The sequence below is a fragment of the Pezoporus occidentalis genome, unplaced genomic scaffold (assembly GCF_034315485.1).
Source record: "Pezoporus occidentalis ecotype Australia unplaced genomic scaffold, CSIRO_AGI_Poc_V1 ctg124, whole genome shotgun sequence".
Lineage (NCBI taxonomy): Eukaryota > Metazoa > Chordata > Aves > Psittaciformes > Psittacidae > Pezoporus > Pezoporus occidentalis.
Window position 1 is genome coordinate 1,704,661 of NW_026913038.1, and position 19,094 is coordinate 1,723,754.

The 19,094-nt window shown below is 64.7% G+C and overlaps 1 protein-coding gene across 2 annotated transcripts; it reads left to right on the forward strand.

Moving 5' to 3' along the window:
- Nucleotides 1-6,706: 6,706 nt before the first annotated feature.
- On the forward strand, nt 6,707-19,091 carry UNC5A (unc-5 netrin receptor A). 2 transcript variants are annotated; one of them, XM_062607588.1, is made up of 16 exons: nt 6,707-6,815; nt 14,520-14,741; nt 14,864-15,007; nt 15,085-15,188; nt 15,289-15,469; nt 15,583-15,750; nt 15,940-16,104; nt 16,189-16,377; nt 16,501-16,800; nt 16,891-16,978; nt 17,053-17,221; nt 17,315-17,548; nt 17,651-17,800; nt 17,881-18,045; nt 18,122-18,300; nt 18,512-19,091. In XM_062607588.1, exons 1-16 carry the CDS (start codon nt 6,707-6,709, stop codon nt 18,675-18,677), a joined length of 2,733 nt encoding a protein of 910 aa, XP_062463572.1. In that variant the 3' UTR covers nt 18,678-19,091. The 2 variants fall into 2 exon arrangements, with proteins under 2 accessions (XP_062463572.1, XP_062463573.1); XM_062607589.1 differs by lacking the exons at nt 6,707-6,815; nt 15,583-15,750 and having other exon boundaries at nt 12,528-14,741.
- Nucleotides 19,092-19,094: the final 3 nt, after the last annotated feature.

Consider the following 19,094-nt stretch of genomic DNA (forward strand, 5'->3'; position numbering starts at 1 on the left):
TGGCGCCGCTCGCCCGGCCTTGGCCGTCTCCGGCCCGGCAGGGCTGGCAGCCTGCCCTGCCTGCAGCGGGGCACCTCCTGCTCGCCCTGCCTGCAGTGGGGTACCCTCCACCCTGTCCTGTCTAGGGTGGGGTGACAGAGCTGCCCCTCACTCCCCAAGGTGAGAGGCACACAGGAACCACGTGTGGGGCACAGGCTGTGGGTCTGGCAGGGCTGAAGCTGGAGGGGTTGATGGAGGAGGGAGAGATGCATGGGATCCAATGCACGGTTAATGGCCTCTGTGACCACCATCACCATCAGTGGCAGCATGAAGTGAGTGAGGGCCAGGAGCTGCCTGTCCCTCTGCCCCTTCAACCCACTCCCCTGCCTACCATATTCCCCCCATAGCCTCACACCTGGCTCTGATGCTGAGTCTCACCCCAGCCACTCTGTCCCTGTCCCCTCACCCCCACGCTGGGTGAAAGGGGGCTGTGCTCTGTGCCCCACTATGGGGGTAGACTAAGGTTACCTGGGGGGTGGTGGCAGAGGCTGCTGCATGCTGCTGCAGTTCGTTGCCATTCGCATGCAGCCGCGGTGGGATTTCATTTGATTGGAAAAGTAATAGGAGCCATTTATCTCCATGGCTTTATGGGCTCCTGGCAGCCCTGCAGCCCAGACAGCCTGGGGGGCTGGCAGTGCCCACCTGCAGCCTACCCTTTGGGGGCACAATGGCTTCTATCTTTAGCTCCTGCACCCCAGGTTCCCTGCCTGCAGGATGAAGAGTGCTGGGAGGTTGGGTGTCTCGGGGACCCCTGGGTGGGTGCAGCGGTTGCCAGGAGCACCCAGTGAGCACAGCAGTGGCAGGGCTGCCCCAGCCTGTCTCATGCCGGGCAGATGTCCCAGCTGGCAGCCGAGCTGGCAGCCCTGTCAATAATAATAATTAAAAATTAATACTAATCAAAAGGGAGAGGCAGATGGCAGCAGACATGCGGCAGGGCTGGGGGGGGGGGGTGGGGGGGTGACGAGGGGCAATGGATACTGGGAGGCCAGCAAGGATGGGGATGGGAGGGACCAGGGGGCAGTGCAGCAGGAAATAGAGATCAGGGTGGTGTGGGGCACAGCAGGGATGGGGGGGGGTGAGGACAGCAGCATGGCACAGGAGGGGATGCATGTCCCCCTCTCCTGTGTGCGTTGCAGGGTCACCTTGCCGGCAGCTGGCGGGCAGCCCGTGCCTCAGCTCTGCAGGCTGCCAGCACGGCCTCTTCCTGCACCACCAGTTCTGACGGCTCCGGCAGCAAGGACAGATCTTGCCCCTGACATGCATCCAGTGCCAGGATGGGTGCAGGCACTCATCTCATTGCAACCAGTGGGTGCTGCAGGGTTAAAATCCCCCAGAGTAACTGGGGAAGGAGCTGGCTCCATGGCAGAGTGTGTGGGCCGGGAAGAACAGGCAGCACTGGCTCACCGTGGGAGTGGGCAGGCAGCGCGGCTGCGGGCGCTGGGACTGTGCCACGGCTGTTCCTTCAGTACCTGCACCCACCTCCCTGCCCCATCACCCGCATTGTGGCCAAAGAGATGCTCTGGGACCTGGAAGGGGGCACCTGGGCAAGCAGGAGACCTCCACCCCTGAGTACCACCAGCATTTCTGGGTGGATAGGACCCTTGGAGGTACCCCACACCCTCCATACCCACCCTGCAAGGCCCTGAGCTCACCTTCCATCTGGAATCACCATGGCAGGCAGGGAGGGGTACCCAGAGCGAGGGGTACCTACAATGCACCGTTCCCATGACAACCTCCCTGGAGATAGCCGCCGATGCGGGAGATGTGGGAGGTGAGGGGCCCATGGACCCCTCTGTGCTTGGGCTTCTGCACCTGGCTGCACCCGTGGGTCTTGCATGTGGCCTCAGGCTCTGCCTGCCCTATCCTGACCCTGCAGCATGGGGCAGGCAAGCATGGCAGTGCTGGTGCTGTCTCCCTGTTCTGGGCTGTTCTCCTACAGCTGGTTTGAACAAGGGGGTGATTGCAGAGGAGCTTTGCTCAGTGGGGTTTGCATGGAGGGGACTGCAGGGAGCGAAGGGGTTAAATGCCTGCAGTGCCATCCCCAGTGCCAGTAGCAGAGAAGGGGGAGCGGAGGACAGCATCTCCTGCCCTGTATAGTGGGAACGTGTACCTGAAAAGGGTCCCTTGCTGTCACTTCTCATCTGGATGGCAACCAGGCTCTGCAACACGGCTGAGCACTTTCCTTCTCCACAGGGACAGGCTTGCGCTTCCCACTTGTCAGAGGCAGGCAGGAAAAGGGAGGGGGGGGCTCCATTAGCACCCCCACATCCTCCCAGCATGGCACAGGGACCAGTCTCTCTTCAGGTTTGGAAGGAGCTGCTGCCAGCCCCAGGACTTCTGGGGCACAGAGCAGACAGTGGGCAGTGCCACCAATGCCTGTCCTTTCCCTCCTGACCCTGTGCACCCTGGTGTCCTCTCATGAGGGGCTGATGATGCTGAAGCCCACAGCCACCCCCCTGCCAGCACCCAGCCGCGGGGCTGCCGGACTCCCCATCCCTATCCCTGCCCAGCCCCACGTCCCTGGCTGGGAGGGCTGGTGTTTCCCGGGCGGTCGATGCACCCATCGATCCCGCGCAGCTCCGCCGGCTGCTCTCCCACCGCCCTGCTAATTAATTGCTGCTGCTGCTGCAGGAGCACTGGGTACCAAGGTGCCGGGGCTGCCTGCGCCCTGCCCTGCCTGCGAGCTCACCACCCTTGCCCTACGCATGGCCACTTTCAGCCCCAAAACCTGCCCATGTATAGGACACCTTCTGCTGCTCGCAGCCGTGTTCGCCCCAGCCAGATATGGGGACAGGGATGGGGACAGGGACGCTGCCTTTGTGCAGGTCTGTAATGAGGTTTCTGCTTGGCTGCCTGGGTAGCAAAATCCCAGTCAGAGGATGCAAAAAGCCCCTGGGAGCCCCATCAGCCTCCTGCCCCTGCTCAGCTTGGGGTAGATGGAGATGCCCCAGCACCCACAGTGCTGCTGGGGGGCATCAGCACCAGCTTCAGCCCAGAGCACCCTGGCTGCATAGGATGTGCTCTGGCTGGGAGCACTGGCTGGGATGGGCAGGCCAGTGGCTTCACTGCCTGTCCACCCCACTCCCCCGTGTCCCAGCCCCACACTGCCACTGGTGCAGCCACACCATGCCTGGGCTGGGGGTGCCAGGCCCACTCTTGAAGACCCCATGCCATGTGCCACCTCTGTGCCCACCCTCCCGTCCAGCACTGCCACTCCCTGGCACTGTCCGGTGAGGTTCTGGCACCGTGGCATTGTGTGTGCAGGACCCACGTGTGCAGGGTGGCACCGCACTGAGCCCCAGCCCCTCCAGGCACCCCATGGCAGCAGCAAATCCATCTCCTTGCACAGCAGGGAGCAGCCCTGTGGGTGCCGAGGGCTGTGAGGAGTGGACTGTGCTGGGATGGGCTTTGCCATACGTCTTGATGGAGCCTGTCCTGCCCCTGGCACCACACACGATAATCTGCTCTTGCAAATGGCTAATTTTGAAAATCCTCTTATCAGAATTAGGTCCTCAACATTCATACTTATTTACTTTTTATTGTCACAACCTTCCTGTTCCTCATGTGGCTGGGATTGTTCTCACTGCCTCTGTTTCCAAGTATCCCTGTGCACGATGAGGCATGGGATGCCCCGTGCCTCCATGCTGTGCCATGCTGTGCCATGCTCTGGCACTTGTCCCTCACATGTCACACATGTTCCTCACACCCTTGGCTCTGCTGTGGACACCAGCAGCGCCAGTTCCTGCTCCCCAGCAGTACCCTCCTGTGCCCAGCACCATACACAGCCCGGTCCATGCCTGGCATCCTGCTTGTGGGGCCATGCATTATGCATTGTTTATTCGTCAGCACGTTCCCCGTTTGTAACTCAATTAAGCAGACGGCGGTTTTGCTAATACAATGGTGTTTAATATTCAACTTCCTTAAACACCACAAATGGATGGGGAGGCAGCACACGGGTGATCCATTATACATGAGCTCAAATATCTATTTAAATATTTGATGGGAGTTTAGAAAATCTCCTGGCTGGCCTTGACCATGGCTGACAGGGCTGGGCAGGAGGTCAGGAATGGAATGGGATAATGGATAGGAGCTGCCTTGACTGCCCTGGCTGGATGCAGCACCCAGAGTTCATGGTGAGCAGGGGACAGTGCCAAGGTGATGGTGTCCACATGGCAGCTGCAGCCCACAGAGCCGGGTACCACCACTCGCTGGGCAATGCCCTCCCTCCATCTCCACCCCAATCCAGGAGGGAGCCCTGGCACAATGGCTGTAGCACGTGGCTGAGCCATGACCACGGCGTGCTGGAGAGGAGAATTAATTTTTAATTCCATCTTAATTAGTCTGAGCAATAATCCATTTACAGCACCCAGTGGGGCCAGCACTTCTGGCATCCCCCCGGGGCTCTGGCAGTCATGGGAAACCCAGGCACCGAGCATGCTGCACTGGGGGAACCAGGCTGTCCAGGCACCGTGTTCCCCTCCTTGAAGTTCCCAGATCCTGAGACTCCCCACATGCTGTGGACCCTCATGCTCCCCTGGGTGGTGGTCAGGGATGCTGAGGAGCCCCCACGGGCACAAGCCAGGCTGGCACAGCCCCCTAGCAGCAGGGCTCAGGGCTCTGGCAGCTGCGGAGCAGGATACAGCTCATCCATTCCCTCATCTCCTCCTCAGCAAGAGGCAGAGCAAACAGAACTGAAAGTGATCTCCCCAATCTGTATTAATTAAATTCTATTAATTCGTCAGTGCACGCTGTTGCTTCCCCACAGACAGCCTGGCCATGACAGCCCATGGTGCAGGAGGGACATGCTGGGTGAAGCAGAGTGGCCTTGGCATGGCACCTGTGTGGCACCACGCACAATGAGCACATGGCAAGGGAGCTGGATGAAGCCAAGGCAAGACCAGACAGCACCGGGACCTCGGTACCTGGGCAGTGGGAGTGTTGTTGCTGGCACCACCGGTGCAACGGGAGCTGGAAACCATCCCAGGAAAGCAGCACAAGGAGCATATGGGGCTGGCACCACACTGGGGTCCCGAGCCCCGTCCCCACCGTGCTGCCCCAGGGGGGCACCGTGCTGGGTGCCCTGCACAGGTGCCATCCACACCGGGTACTCCTGCCTGGAGGCTGGGGGTCCTGGCGCTGCAGGGGAGCTCACCCTGGTTCCCATGGCAGCCCCCCGGGAGCTCGTGTACAGCGCAGTGACTTCAGCGGGAGCAGATGGAGCCGCGAGGAGTAGAAACATCCTGTTTCCATGCAAATGTCATCAATAATAAGGAGCCAGCCTGAAGGAGGGTGATGAGCACTGCACCACGGCTCTGCCCATGGCGGGCTGGGGGTCCCCTCTCCCGGTTGGGCTCCCACCAGTATCCGTGCAGGATGTGCCTGGGGCAACATGGTGGAATGGGAGTGGGTACCCATGGGCACCATGCACGTGCACTGCCCTGCCTGCCCACATGGCCAGTGAACGAGCATATTGATACGGGAGGCCTCTGGCAGGGGTGTGATGGTGGGAGACGGCTCTGGCTCACCCCGGGGCTGTTCTGCTCTGGCCTTGGCTCTTCCTGGCACTGCCAGTGCTGCCCTGGGGCGGATGGAGGCCGCAGCACAGCCAGTGCCACCCGGGAGAGCCGTGCTGGCTTCGCACCCGCTTCAGCTCTTGAAGGCATCAGAGCAGTTGTTAATTGTTCCTGCAGCTGCTAATGAAATTATCTCTGCGTGGTGCTGGGAGCCTCTGCCGAGCCCTGCCCTGCCTGGTCCCCGCTGCTGGGGACAGAGGGCTGCTCGGCACTACTGGCATGGGCTCTGGCTCCCACAGAGGGCCTGGAGTCCCTCTGGTACCCCAGTGCAGCCTCACCCCTTTCACCCTATGCCCATACTGTGGTCTGGCTGCTGGTGACGGTACCTTGGCTGGGTGCAGGGGTGGTGCTGGGAGGGAAGGGGCCGCATGCTGCAGCAGGGGCAGAGCCAAATCCCCTGGGAGAGGCCAGCCTGGCTGTGGGGGGGGCATTTTGGGGACAGGGCCACGCGTGGGTCAGTGAGGTGGGTCCCTGCAGGTGGCACACGGTCCCACCAAGATGGTCGTCTCGTTCCCGTGGCATTGACCAGCATGAGCTGTGATGGCCAAGCAGGGTGCAGGCAGGACTCCCTTCGCCTGGAGTCCCCCCCGCACCCATCCATGGTGTGCCAGGCTGGGCTGGGAGACCCCTGGGCATCACTTGGCGCAGGTCTGCAGCAGGGATGAGGGGCACAAAGGGGTGCGTGGGGAGTGCCGTCCGGGGGGGGAAGGATGTCCCGGGGGATGATGCCATGCCGTGGGGGTGGCACCTTGCCCGGGCGAAGCGAACCAGGGCTGCGGACCTCCCGCGCCTGTCCGGGGCGGGATGCGGATGGGAGATGCAGCCGGGGGGGTGCGGTGCCGGCGGTGCGGGGCGGGGGGCGGCGGCGGGGGCGCGCCCAGCTGTTGCGCCGTCCCTTCCGCGGGCGGGTCCGCGCTCGTCGCCCCGCATTGGCGGCGCCCGGGCGGAGCGGAGCGGCGCGGCGGCGGGCGGCAGCAGCGGCGGGGCCGGGCCGGTGGCGGTGGCGGGGGCCGGTGGCGCCATGGCCCGCTGAGGGCACCGCGGAGCGCGGCCCGCCCTGCTCCCTCGCCCCGCAGCGCTCCGCGGGGCGCGCCATGGGTGCGCGGCCGCGCCGCCGCCGGGCCCCCGCCGCCGCCGCCGCCACCACCGCCGCGCCGGGGCCGCTCGGTGCCCTGCTCGCCGCTGCCCTCCTCGCCGCCGCCGGTGAGTCACCGCGCGCCCCCCGCGGGCACCGGCATCCGGGCGGGATGGGGGGGTGGAAGTGCGGCGGGAAACTGGCACCGGGGGCTGGACAAGGTCACCCGGGGAGCGGCGCCGGCGGCGGCGGGCGTCCTGCGGGCAGCCGGTGCCCTCCCGAGGGTCGTTCTCTGTGCGGGGTACCCGGTCGGCTGTGGGGTACCGGGGGGTCCGCGGGGTGCCCTCCCGGGCGGGGGGCGTGCCCCTGTCCCTCGGCAGGTACCGCCGCCCCCCCCCGTGCCCACGGACGGCCGCACACCCGTGCCCAGCCGACGCTGGATCGCGGACGCTGCCCTCACTGGCGGGGCTGGCACTCGCCGCCTCGCCGGGAAGGCTCCGGTCCCCCGGGGCCCTGCCAGCCCTGGGCACGGGTGTCCACAGCGGAGCTGCTCCGCGGATGGGGTTCCAGCCCCACGCACGGCGACTCTGCCTCACACACAGCATCCTTGCCGCCGGCACGGGGTCCCTTCCATCCCCATCACCTGGCCGGGACACGGGGAACCGTGGTGACGGGATACTCTGGAGAGCTGCTGTCACGTCGCGGGGGTGGCCATTGCGTGGGGGGTTTGCGGGGCTGCATCGGTGTTGCTGCAGACGCGGACGGTCCGGAGCCCGCCTGCGCCCCGTTCCCCCTCATCGGGCAGGACCCGGCGGATGGGGGAGCTGTTTGGCCGGACCCCCGGGGCTGAGCGGCACCGGCTGCCGGACCGGGAGCCGGGGGTGCAGGGGGTGCCCGGGGCTGGCGGCTGCGGGCAGGTGTCACGGCAGCCTGGAAGTGGCGGCTGCAGACAAAGGACCGGGCTGGGGGCGGGGAGTTGCGAGGGGCTGGACGCGCGCTCTGCGGGGGTCCTGGTGGGGACACCCCGTCTTTCAGCACCGGAGACGTCCCCGGTGCCTGGCCTCGGTGCGCCGGGCGGGCACCCAGCGCGGCTGCATCCCCCATGCTCCCCGCACCCGTTTTTCCCGTCCGGGCACCCCTGGGGACCCCTCGCCCAGAGCTCCCAGCATGGCCCCGTCTGCAGGGGGACACTGCAGAGCCGGCGCGGTGAGTGGGCACCCCCCGACATGGAGGGTGCTGCGGGTACCGACCCCCAGCATGGAGCGCTGCTGTCTCCATGGCACTCGCGGGGCCGTGGGGATGGATGGAGCTGGGGGGCAGTGAGGAGGTGGGGTGCACCACATCATCCCACACCGGCTCTGCGGCGGGAGGTGTGGGGGGGGCCGGCGGTGCCAGCGCGGTTCGGGGCAGTGCTGTGCGGGAGCTGGTTCCCATCGCTTGGCAGGCAGCTCACAGCCGGCCGCGGCGAGACTGAGCCCAGCCACCGGCGCGGCCACTGCTCGGCTTGGGCCTCTGCGCACCGGGTGCTGCTGCAGCCTGGTATGGCACGGCACGGCACGGCATGGCAGGGACCCCTGCTTCTGGGGGCACTGACACACACGTTGGACACAGGGGAACCTGGCTGTCCAGGCGCAGGGCCCCTGCCTGCAGCTGTGGAGCAGCATCCCCTCTGTGGGCTGCCTGCTCTGCTGCGGGTGCCCGCAGGGGAACGGCAGTGAGAGCTGAGGCTCACCCATGGGCAGCAGAGCGGGTTGAGCACCCGAGACTCAGTGGCTGTCCCTCTCGACTGCTGCTCTGGAGGGTGGGCACAGGTGGAGGGGCAGGGTTCTGCCCCAGAGCTACCCCTGGCCCAGTGCTGCCAGATGCCAAGGAGAAGGCCCTAGAGCATCTCCTGCCTCCAGGCTTGCCCCTTGCCCCCACACTAGCTCCTGCTGCAGCTCTTCTGGCCGGGGCCATGTGTTCTGCTCTCACTTCTCTGCCACCAGCTTCACTGCACTGCTGGGGACCCTCAGGCTCCAGCAGGCAGCCCCCAGCCACTGTACCCACAACCTGGTGCCCCACAGCCTGGCACCCAGGTCACTGCATCACATCAGCACCCCACATCCTGTGCCTGACTGGACAGTGGAGCCTGTGCAGGCGAGCAGGAGGGCAGAGGGTGACGGGCAGCACTGGCACTTGCTGCGTGGCTGGGAAGCCGCTGTGCCGGCTGTCAGCACGAGCACGCGGCAGACGCAGCCTGCCCAGGGCTGTTTGTTCTGGCCCAGTGCCACACGGGGCTGGCACTACAGCAAACTGTGGGGGGCCTGGCAGGTGCCAGCAAGAGGTGATTGAGCTCCGGTGGTGCTGGCAGGGGCTGGGCACCCCCAGAGCCACTGCGGAACCTCACAGCCATGGGTAAAGCTGATGCTTGTCTCACCTGAGTGGACAGCAGTGCCCAGGGCTACACTGGGAATGGTGCCAGTGTCTGAGGGATGATGGCACAGGGACGGTGCGCTGTGCATTTCCTGCACCCTTGATGTCAGCACCATCACTGCTCCGTGTACTGTGTGTCTGCCTATGGGCAGGCTGAGGTGGGTTGGCTGCAGGCTGGCCACACTGGGACCCCATCTTCAACCAGTTGTTAAGTAGCCCTTGGCCCTGCCGCCTGCCTGCTCTATGGGTGCTGCTCCCAGATGGGTGTCAGGCAGATCACAGCTTACCCTGGCCCCCACAAACCCTGCCCTGCCTGGGGCTCCTGCTCACAGGGTGGGAGTCTCGGGTCCCCCTCCAGCCAGCCCTTCATGAGGCTGCTGTCACCACTGCGTGCACCCATGGGTAGGAGGGGAAGAGGCTTCAGGGCTGGACTTCAGCACCCAGGACTGTTGTGTGGCTGGAGGGGCCTTCCCAGCACCCCAACCATCTCCCATCCCTGCTCCAGCAGGGATACGGGGCTGAGGGTCACCTTGACACTCCTCCCATCGGGGCCAGGGCTCGGCGGGAGCATTTGCTCTTCGCTGTCAGTTAAAGGAGAGACAGGAAACCACTCAGCTCCCCTGGCTCAGTACCCCAGCATGCAGGTCTGGGCCAATCCTATCCATCCATCCATCCCCCCCCCCCCCGGCCATCCCACTGCTATGCTGGGCTGGGGCGCCCCTCATACCCCACTGATCTGGAGCCAGGACAGGACCCTCTCCCCGTGCAGTGCTGCTGATGGGCTGGCATGGCTGGCACAGGTCCTGTGTGCATGCTGGCTCTGGGGGGCTGTGGGGCTCAGCAGGCACCCAGGACTGCTGCGGAACAGGGCTCTGTGTGTTCTATAGTGCTGAGAGGGGTTCTATTCCATGGGTGCCTGGAAAAGGGTGCCCAGAACTGGGTGCCGGGGCCAGTACCCCCCAGGCAGGCAGAGCTGGTCCCTATGGAGGGGCTGCCACCCCCAGCTGCCTTTACTGGCACCATTGTCCCCAGACCCTGGGCACAGGGTAGCATGAGCATGGCTGGGGCACTGAGGAGGGATGAGGGCACAGGGAACCCTGCCTGCCCCAGCACATACTAATTGAGTGCAATGGGGAGAGCGGCATCAGCTCAGATCCGTAATTAGGCAGCTCCATTGTCATGCAAGCCCGCCCGACTAATTCATTCATAATGAGCACTCGCTTAATCAGCGCCCAGACGCTGCCATGCGCTTGCTGGGAGACCAGCACCCACCAGCCCCACCGCCCCATCCAGCCTCTGCCATGGCCATGGGTCTGGCACGTGTGAGGCACACACATAGGGACCAGGACAGCATCCGGCTTGAGGGGACACACTGGGAAATTGGGGGCATGGCCCTGGGACAGGCGGGGGCACTGTGGCTGTTGGACATGGGGGACGCATTGGCACGCTGTGCCCATCATCACATAGTCCCCAGTGCTCACCACGCGCCAGACTGGCCGGGAGCCAGGCCCTGCTGCCCGGCGCTGGCATCCGACCCTGCTGGCTCCCTGCCCAGCTGGGCCTGGCACTGGCACCCGCCTGGCGTCACCGGGGGGCTGCATGGGGTGGGAACGTGGGTGCAGTGGGAGTGTTTGCCTATGCTCAGATACCCCAGGTGAATGTTGAAGCAGCCACAGGCAGCTGAGCAGTGCAAGGCAATGCTGTGTCCCCTGTTTGGGGGTCTCCCGGGGGCAGCACCGGTTCGTTGTGGCTCAGAGCCAGCCTCTCCTGGCAGGATGGTGGCCGGCTCAAAGCCTCAGACAAGCTTTATGATTGCAGTGTGTTGTGCCAGCTCCTTTTCTCTATGCTCTGCGGCAGCAGGGACTCCTCGGCAGGCAGGGCTGGCACCCCCAGTTCCCCTGGGCACAGCCGGGCATTCTCTGCCCTCCCTGTGACACACACCCTGCCCTCGTTTAGGCCATGGCAATCAGCAGCAATTACTGCTTTAATTACCTGCTGCCGGAGCACAGGCCGGGCACTGGGAGGTGCAAGGAAATCTTTCATGTTTATGGTGTGCCGGGTCTAGCGCGGGTGCGATGGATGAGCCGCCAGCTGGGATTGAACCTACCGGCTGCAAATCCCACAGGGATTAGGGGGGATCCGCAGGAGGGGGGCACGGCAGCAGAGGCACGTGCTGGCATCGAGGTCCCAACCCCACTGTAGGGACTCCCGAGGTGGCCAGCATCAGGCAGGGGGAGGCTGGGGATGGACGACGTGCTGGGTTCAGCTGGGCAGCAGCATTCGGGCAGAGCCGAGCCATGGCACAGCAGCTGCCTGCTCCCTCCTGAGCGGGCACACACTGGTGTGCCGGTGCTGGCACTGGCACTGCCGCAGCCGCCTGCGGGCAGCCTCTACTCGCCAAGAACACGCTGACCTTCCCGGTGTCTCCCCGCGGCAGGCACCGAGGTGCCAGAGTGCTGCTCTCAGCCCTGCCGGGAATGTGCTACCTGCACCAGGGCAGGATCAGCCCTTTGAGAAGGACCAGGCTGCTGCCCAGTGGGTCCTGGCAGTGCCCCAGTGCTAGGCAGTGCAGTGTCCTGCAGTCTCTCCCTGCCCAGTAACACCAGTACACCTGCTGTTTCTAATGCTGGGGGACCTAGGTGCTGCAGTGAGGGGCTGGTGGCCACTTGGGATGGCAGCAGCTGTGGGGCACAGAGAGCAGGGGTGTTCTGTGCATGGGGAGGGAGACCGGGAGCTGCTGGGGGTCCGGCAGTGCTGGGGTGAAGGGGAGTACTTGGAGCCCATCACAGGGTGTCCCCAACCCCTCTGCATCCCGAGGTGGGTGCTGCAGCCCTGCTCCCAGCCCGAGCACCCTGCTCCTTCGGCAGGGCTGCCAGTGCCCTCGTTAGCCCACGTGGGCAAGCAATAATTGATGATAAAGCCCTGCTTAATGCACTGGCTTTACCAGCCGTGATTTATCGGCGCTGGAGCAAACCGCACTCCCTATTAGCCCTTCAGCTGCTGCAAGAACCCCCGGCCAGCCTGTGCCCCTGCCACGGCACGGGGTCCTGGGGCTGAGTGGAACCCAGCTCTCCGCCACCCCCCCAGTCCCCGTCCCCTATCCCCGCCGAAGTTCCCGGTTCCCTTTGCCAAGGTGACATAAGCATCTTGCCTGTTTCCATGGCAACGCAGCAGCAGGTGAGCGCGAGGCCGATGCGGGAGCCTGCACACGTGGGGGGCCACTGCCCACGTTTCCGGGTGCCCACGCTGCGTGGGGCGTCTGCAGCATGGGGGGTGCCCACACTGCATGTGGTGGCCATGGTGTGTGGGGGGACCACAAGCCATGGGGTGTCCATGGTGCGTAGCATGGCCTGCAGAGATAGAGGCACTTATGGGGTTTGGGGGGCCCACAGCATGGGTGGTTGGCATAGCTGTGCTGCATGGGGTGGCTACAGGGTGCATGGGGTGGCCATTGTGCATGCAGTGCCCACAGTGCATGGGCTGCCCATCATGGATGGAGACTCTGTCATGGATGGGGTACCCATCATGGATGGGGTGCCTGTAGTGCATGGAGCACTCAGACCACAGCCCTCCCACTCCGTCACAGGGGCTCCAGACCAGCTCCAGCCTCCCAGCCGTGCCATGACCACACCACAATGTGGAGCCCCACAGTGTCCCACACAGTGCCCAGCAGCAGCATGGCATCTGTGGGGGTACCTGGCAGGCCCCCTGCTCTGATGCTCACCGCATGTCCCAGCTTCATTTGCTGCCTGTGGTCCCACTTTACCCAGTACCTGGTTGAGTGGGTGCTGGGGGACTCAATTAACATCCTGCCTCCTCCACCCATCGCTGCTGGCCCCCACGCTTCCATGGTGATAGACACACAGCTCAGCGATTGCTGTACTCATTTCATGTGTGATTACAAGGCCAGTCCCTAGCACTGCTCCCCCGTTCACGTTCACCCAGCATGCCCGAGTGGGAGGCAGCAGCGGCGCTGTGCAGTGGTGAACCTGGTACTTAATGGATAAATTGGATTGTCTTTTCCCATCTCAGCCCCTGACTGGCGCAGCGTGGAGACCCACAGACTAGCGTGGACACCCAGGGATGCCTGAGTGGGAGGCGCAGCAGTGAGAGCCGCGGGTGGTGTGCTGAGCCGTGCCGCAGCCGGCATCGGGCCCTGCACCGCGCTGGGGACTGCAGCGCCTGTCCGCGCCGTGACCCCTGGGCCGGCCCCGGGCTGTGTCTGAGGGGGTCGTTAAACCAGTGAAATATGAAATGCCTCTGTATCCCCGACAGGGGTTTTAATTAAATTAATTGCCAGCGACATTGTAAAAGTGCTGATGGGGTAATAACCGGCGCATTATGGTTGCCGTTTATCTTCCCCGTGTAAATTAGCTGCCGCACCTTGCCCGTCCCGGCGGGCACCGCGGTGGCTCGCTCGGCACCTGCTCCCTGGCTCACAGGCTCCTGATCTGGCTGCTGTGAGCAAGGTCCTCCACTGGGGTGCTCAGCCAGGGCCCAGGGAGCTCTGTGTCCCCCATGTCCCCTGTGTCCCCAAGCCTGTTGTGCAAGCGAGAGCCAGCCTGGGTGGGCACCATGGGCAGTGGGGGTCCCGTGGGCGAGTGGTTGCCAAACGAAGGCACTTAATTACTGCGCATTTCATCCCATTTAATTGCTTATTAAATCCTAACCAGCCAATTAGCAGCAGCAATTACAGCTTCATTCAGTGACACAATCGCTATTTTATCGTTTGTTAATCAAATGCTTATTTAGGGCCCTGGTTTATTAACTCCCTCTGCAGCAGGAGCCAGTGGGGTGAGGGAGCGGGGACACCCGGCCATGAATGGGCTGGAGACATGGGCACTGTGGGTCTGTGCCACATGCAGCGCTTATGGCCCCTGCTGCATGGCACCCACAGCCCCCAAGCAAAGCTGGGGGATGCCTGACGCCCCAAAGGATGTGTGTGCAGCCCAGAAACACAGGGAACAGCCAGCCCCCATGTGCCATTCCTGTGCCTGCTCCCAGGTGGGTGCCAATGTCCCCAGAGCATGTGCCGTGCACCCCTCCGTTCACTCTGCATCCCTGTGCCGCTCCAGGGCACCTGGGGCAGGATGCAGCCCCTGGCCTGCACCTTGCAGTGTGCCGGGGAGCGGTGGCAGTGGGCGCCCTGGGAGGCGTGAGTGATGGCCCTTGTTGGTCACACTACATTTCCTTTTCATTAGCGTTAAGTGTGGACATGAGGGATCGGTGCGGGTTCAGCGGGCACAGCCACTGTGCTGCTGCTCTCCCTGATGGATGGCAGGGACAGGAGGGGGCTGCCGCATGGCAGCAAAGGGGGGGCCGGTGGTGATGCACAGAGACACGGGCACAGGGACACACCGGTATGGGTGATCACCCAGCCTGGGCACAGTGGAGGTGTCCGAGCCCCCATCTCCCTGCAGGTGCTCAGCAAAGCGCGACCGTGGCCAACCCGGTGTCTGGTGCGTCCCCGGACCTGCTGCCGCACTTCCAGCTGGAGCCGGAGGACGTCTACATCGTGAAGAACAAGGCAGTGAGCTTGGCCTGCCGCGCCACCCCTGCCACCCAGATCTACTTCAAGTGCAACGGGGAGTGGGTGCACCAGGGTGACCACATCATGCAGCACAGCACTGACCGCGGCACCGGTGAGCACCAGCACAAGGGAAAGCAGCCGTGGTCATGGGGACATGTGGGGGGTCACATGGAGCTGGGCTGATGGGCATCCCTCCCGGTGTGTTGGTGCTGACATGCTGCCCACTGGTGGCAGGGCTGCCGGTGATGGAGGTGCGCATCGAGGTCACCCGCCAGCAAGTGGAGAAGATCTTTGGGCTGGAGGAGTACTGGTGCCAGTGCGTGGCCTGGAGCTCCTCCGGCACCACCAAGAGCCAGAAGGCCTTCGTGCGCATCGCCTGTGAGTGTCTGTGGGTGCCTGGATGAGGTGTGGGGCGCTGGCCTCAGTTCCCCCTCTTCACCCCTGTGCCTCCCCAGATCTGCGCAAGAACTTTGAGCAGGAGCCGACTGCCAGGGAGGTCTCCATCGAGCAGGGCATTGTGCTGCCGTGCCGCCCTCCCGAGGGCATCCCCCCGGCCGAGGTGAGCCCCTGCACTCTAGGAGGGCAGGATGTGGCTGAGGGTGCCCCTTCCCCACGGGGACACCGAGGGGGTGACCCAGTGATGTCCCCATGCCCCACAGGTGGAGTGGCTGCGCAACGAGGAGCTTGTGGATCCGGCGCTGGACGCCAATGTCTATGTGACGCCAGAGCACAGCCTGGTGCTGCGGCAGGCCCGCCTGGCCGACACCGCCAACTACACCTGCGTGGCCAAAAACATCGTGGCCCGTCGCCGCAGTGCATCCGCTGCCATCACTGTCTATGGTAAGGCCCTACCGCGCCTGTCCCCACCATGCTGCCCCAGTGTCACCCTCCCCGTCCTGTCCCTCCCCATATCCCCCATGCCGCGGGGCGCTGACGGGTCCCTCTCCACCCAGTGAACGGCGGCTGGTCAACGTGGACACAGTGGTCGGGCTGCAGCACCAGCTGTGGACGGGGCTGGCAGAAGCGGAGCCGGACGTGCACCAATCCCACGCCCCTCAACGGGGGGGCTTTCTGTGAGGGCCAAAACGTGCAGAAAACCGCCTGCACCACCCTCTGTCCAGGTACCCGCCTGCCCGGGCATCGCCAATGCCACCCCCCCATGCCGATGCTGCACTCCCCGCTGCACCCAGCCCAGTCCCTGTCCTCCCATCCCGGCTGTCTCGTCCTCACACCCCCTGTGTGTCCGTGTCTGCGGCCCCGGGGCAGGGGAGGGGATGGCGGTGGGGCGCTGACCCCGGCTGTGCCCGCAGTGGATGGTGCCTGGTCAGAGTGGAGCAAGTGGTCGGTGTGCGGGGCCGAGTGCACCCACTGGCGTAGCCGGGAGTGCTCGGAGCCAGCGCCGCGCAACGGGGGCCAGGATTGCCACGGCCCAGAGCTGGACACCCGCAACTGCACCTCCGAGCTCTGCAGCCATGGTGAGTGCCGCAGGGGCAGCGGGGCTGTCCCCTGGGATAGGCGATGGGGGTGCTGGTGGGTGCTGATGCCCTACCCCACCACAGCTGCCTCTGGTGCGGAGGACGTGGCGCTGTACGTGGGGCTGGTGGCAGTGGCCGTGTGCCTGGTGCTGCTGCTGCTGGTGGGGGTGCTGGTGTACTGCCGCAAGAAGGGGGGCCTGGACGCTGATGTGGCCGACTCCTCCATCCTCACTGCTGGCTTCCAGCCCGTCAGCATCAAGCCCAGCAAGGCCGGTGAGTGAGGGCTCCAGGGACGGGGCTGTGCGCCCATGCCAGGACACGGTGTCCCTCAGGATCTGGGTCCTCAACCTGTCCCCTCCCACACCCTGTGCCACGGTCCCTCGCTTTGTGCCGCAGACAACCCCAGCCTGCTCACCATCCAGCCTGACCTCAGCACCACCACCATGACCTACCAGGGCTCGCTGTGCCCACGCCAGGATGGCCCGGCCAAGCTCCAGCTGCCCAACGGGCACCTGCTGAGCCCGCTGGGCGCCGGGCGGCACACGCTGCACCACAGCTCGCCCGCTGCCGAAGGCGCCGACTTCGTGGCCCGGCTCTCCACACAGAGCTACTTCCGCTCCCTGCCCCGCGGCACCAACAACATGGCCTACGGCACCTTCAACTTCCTGGGGGGGCGGCTCATGATCCCCAACACAGGTACGGGGTTGGGGGGGGAGCAGGGTGCCAGAGCATCACCCGGCACAGGCGGGTCCCCATGGGCTCATCCCCGCTTGCACTCACCACCAGGGATCAGCCTGCTCATCCCACCCGATGCCATCCCACGGGGGAAGATCTACGAGGTCTACCTGACCCTGCACAAGCAGGAGGAGGTGAGGTAGGTGCTGGGGCTGCCAGGGCCCGGGGCTGCTGGGCTGGGATATTCCTGCTTCACCTGCCCCTACGGTACAGGCTGCCCCTCGCCGGCTGCCAGACACTGCTGAGCCCCATCGTCAGCTGCGGCCCTCCTGGGGTGCTCCTCACGCGCCCTGCCATCCTGGCCATGGGTCACTGCGTGGAGGCCAGCGCCGAGAACTGGAGCATCCGGCTGAAGAAGCAGTCGTGTGAGGGCACGTGGGAGGTGAGCGTCTGCCGGGCACGGGGCGTTGCGTTCCAGGGTGGGCGCTGGAGGGGGGATGCCCATGGCTGTGGTGCGTGTCTCTGGGTGCCGCAGGACGTGCTGCAGCTGGGCGCCGAGCCGTGCACGGAGCTGTACTACTGCCAGCTGGAAGCGCAGGCCTGCTACATCTTCACGGAGCAGTTGGGGCGCTTTGCCCTGGTTGGGGAGTCCCTCAGCATGGCGGCCTCCAAGCGCCTCAAGCTGGTCCTGTTTGCGCCGGCCGCCTGCCCCTCGCTCGAGTACAACATCCGCGTCTACTGCCTCAGCGACACCCAGGACACCCTCAAGGTACCGGGGGGTCCCCATGTAACCCTCCCGTATCCTGGCTCAGAGCGAGGGATGTGCTCCCAGGGTGCAGCATCTGCCGCCTGACCGCTGCTGTGCCGGCAGGAGGTGATCCAGCTGGAGAAGCAGCTGGGGGGGCAGCTGATCGGAGCCCCCCGGGTGCTGCACTTTAAGGACAGCTACCACAACCTGCGCCTCTCCATCCACGACATGCCCAGCTCCCTCTGGAAGAGCAAGTTGCTCGCCAGTTACCAGGTGGGGAGCCTGGCTGGCAGCTGGGGATGGGGACAGTGTCTCTGCCACTCTGACTCCTTCCCACCATCATCCCACCACAGGAGATCCCTTTCTACCACATCTGGAGCGGGCTGCAGCCCTTCCTGCACTGCACCTTCACCTTGGAGCGCCTGAGCCCCAGCACCTGTGAGCTGGCCTGCAAGATCTGGGTCTGGCAGGTGGAGGGTGATGGGCAGAGCTTCACCGTCAACTTCAACATCGCCAAGGTGAGGGCAGGGCTGGGGGGCTCCTGGGGGTGACCCCAGGATGGGCTCACATCACCCCCCTGCTGCTCTGCCCTAGGACACGAGGTTTTCGGACTGGCTGGTCCCTGACAGCGAGGTGGGCGCCCCGGCCCTCGTGGGCCCCAGTGCCTTCAAGATCCCCTTCCTCATCCGCCAGAAGATCATCAGCAGCCTGGACCCGCCGGGCACCCGGGGAGCCGATTGGAGGATGCTGGCCCAGAAGCTCAACCTCGACAGGTTGGTTTGGGACGGGGACAGGGCTGGGGATGAGGTGTCATGGTGGATGGGGATGGGGGATTTCTGGGCTCATCCTGCAGCTATGGATGCTGGAATGCTGCAGGACCTTGGGAGTGGGATGGTGCCCGAGGTGAGGCCAGCATGGGGCTGGTCCTGGTAAGCGGAGCCACCCCTCTGCCCTGATGTGGTCCCTCTCTTCACCCCCTTCCAGCCATCTCAGCTTCTTCGCCTCAAAGCCCAGCCCCACAGCCATGATCCTCAACCTCTGGGAAGCGCGGCACTTCCCCAATGGCAACCTCTCTCAGCTGGCTGCCGCCGTGGCCGAGGTAGGCAAGCAGGACAATGCCCTCTTCGCCGTCTCCGAGGCCGAGTGCTGAGCATGGCGGGGATGGAGGCACAACCCCTTTCCTGGGGGACCACCACCATGGGGCAGCGGGGGCCCCGGCCGGCCCCCAGGCTCCCGCTGCCCCACAGCCCACGGCAAGGGCTGCCCGATCCCCTTGTGAGACAGGGATGCCTGTGTCCCACGGCAGTCAGGACCCCCCAGTGCTGCCACCCTGGGCATCACACAGCCCCATGGTGGGGGACAGGGGGGCACTGGGTGTGCGTCGAGCGTGCGGTGCCATCGTGCTGTCTGCGTGTGGGGCCCCGTGCCGTGTTGTGTAAAGACCGTTTTTTTAATTCTGTATTAAGTGCATTCAAGTATTTACACTTGGCCTTATGTACATAGCGGTGCCGCAGGCGGGGGGGCTGCCGGACCTGAATGTAAATAAATTCGATATATATTGCTACGT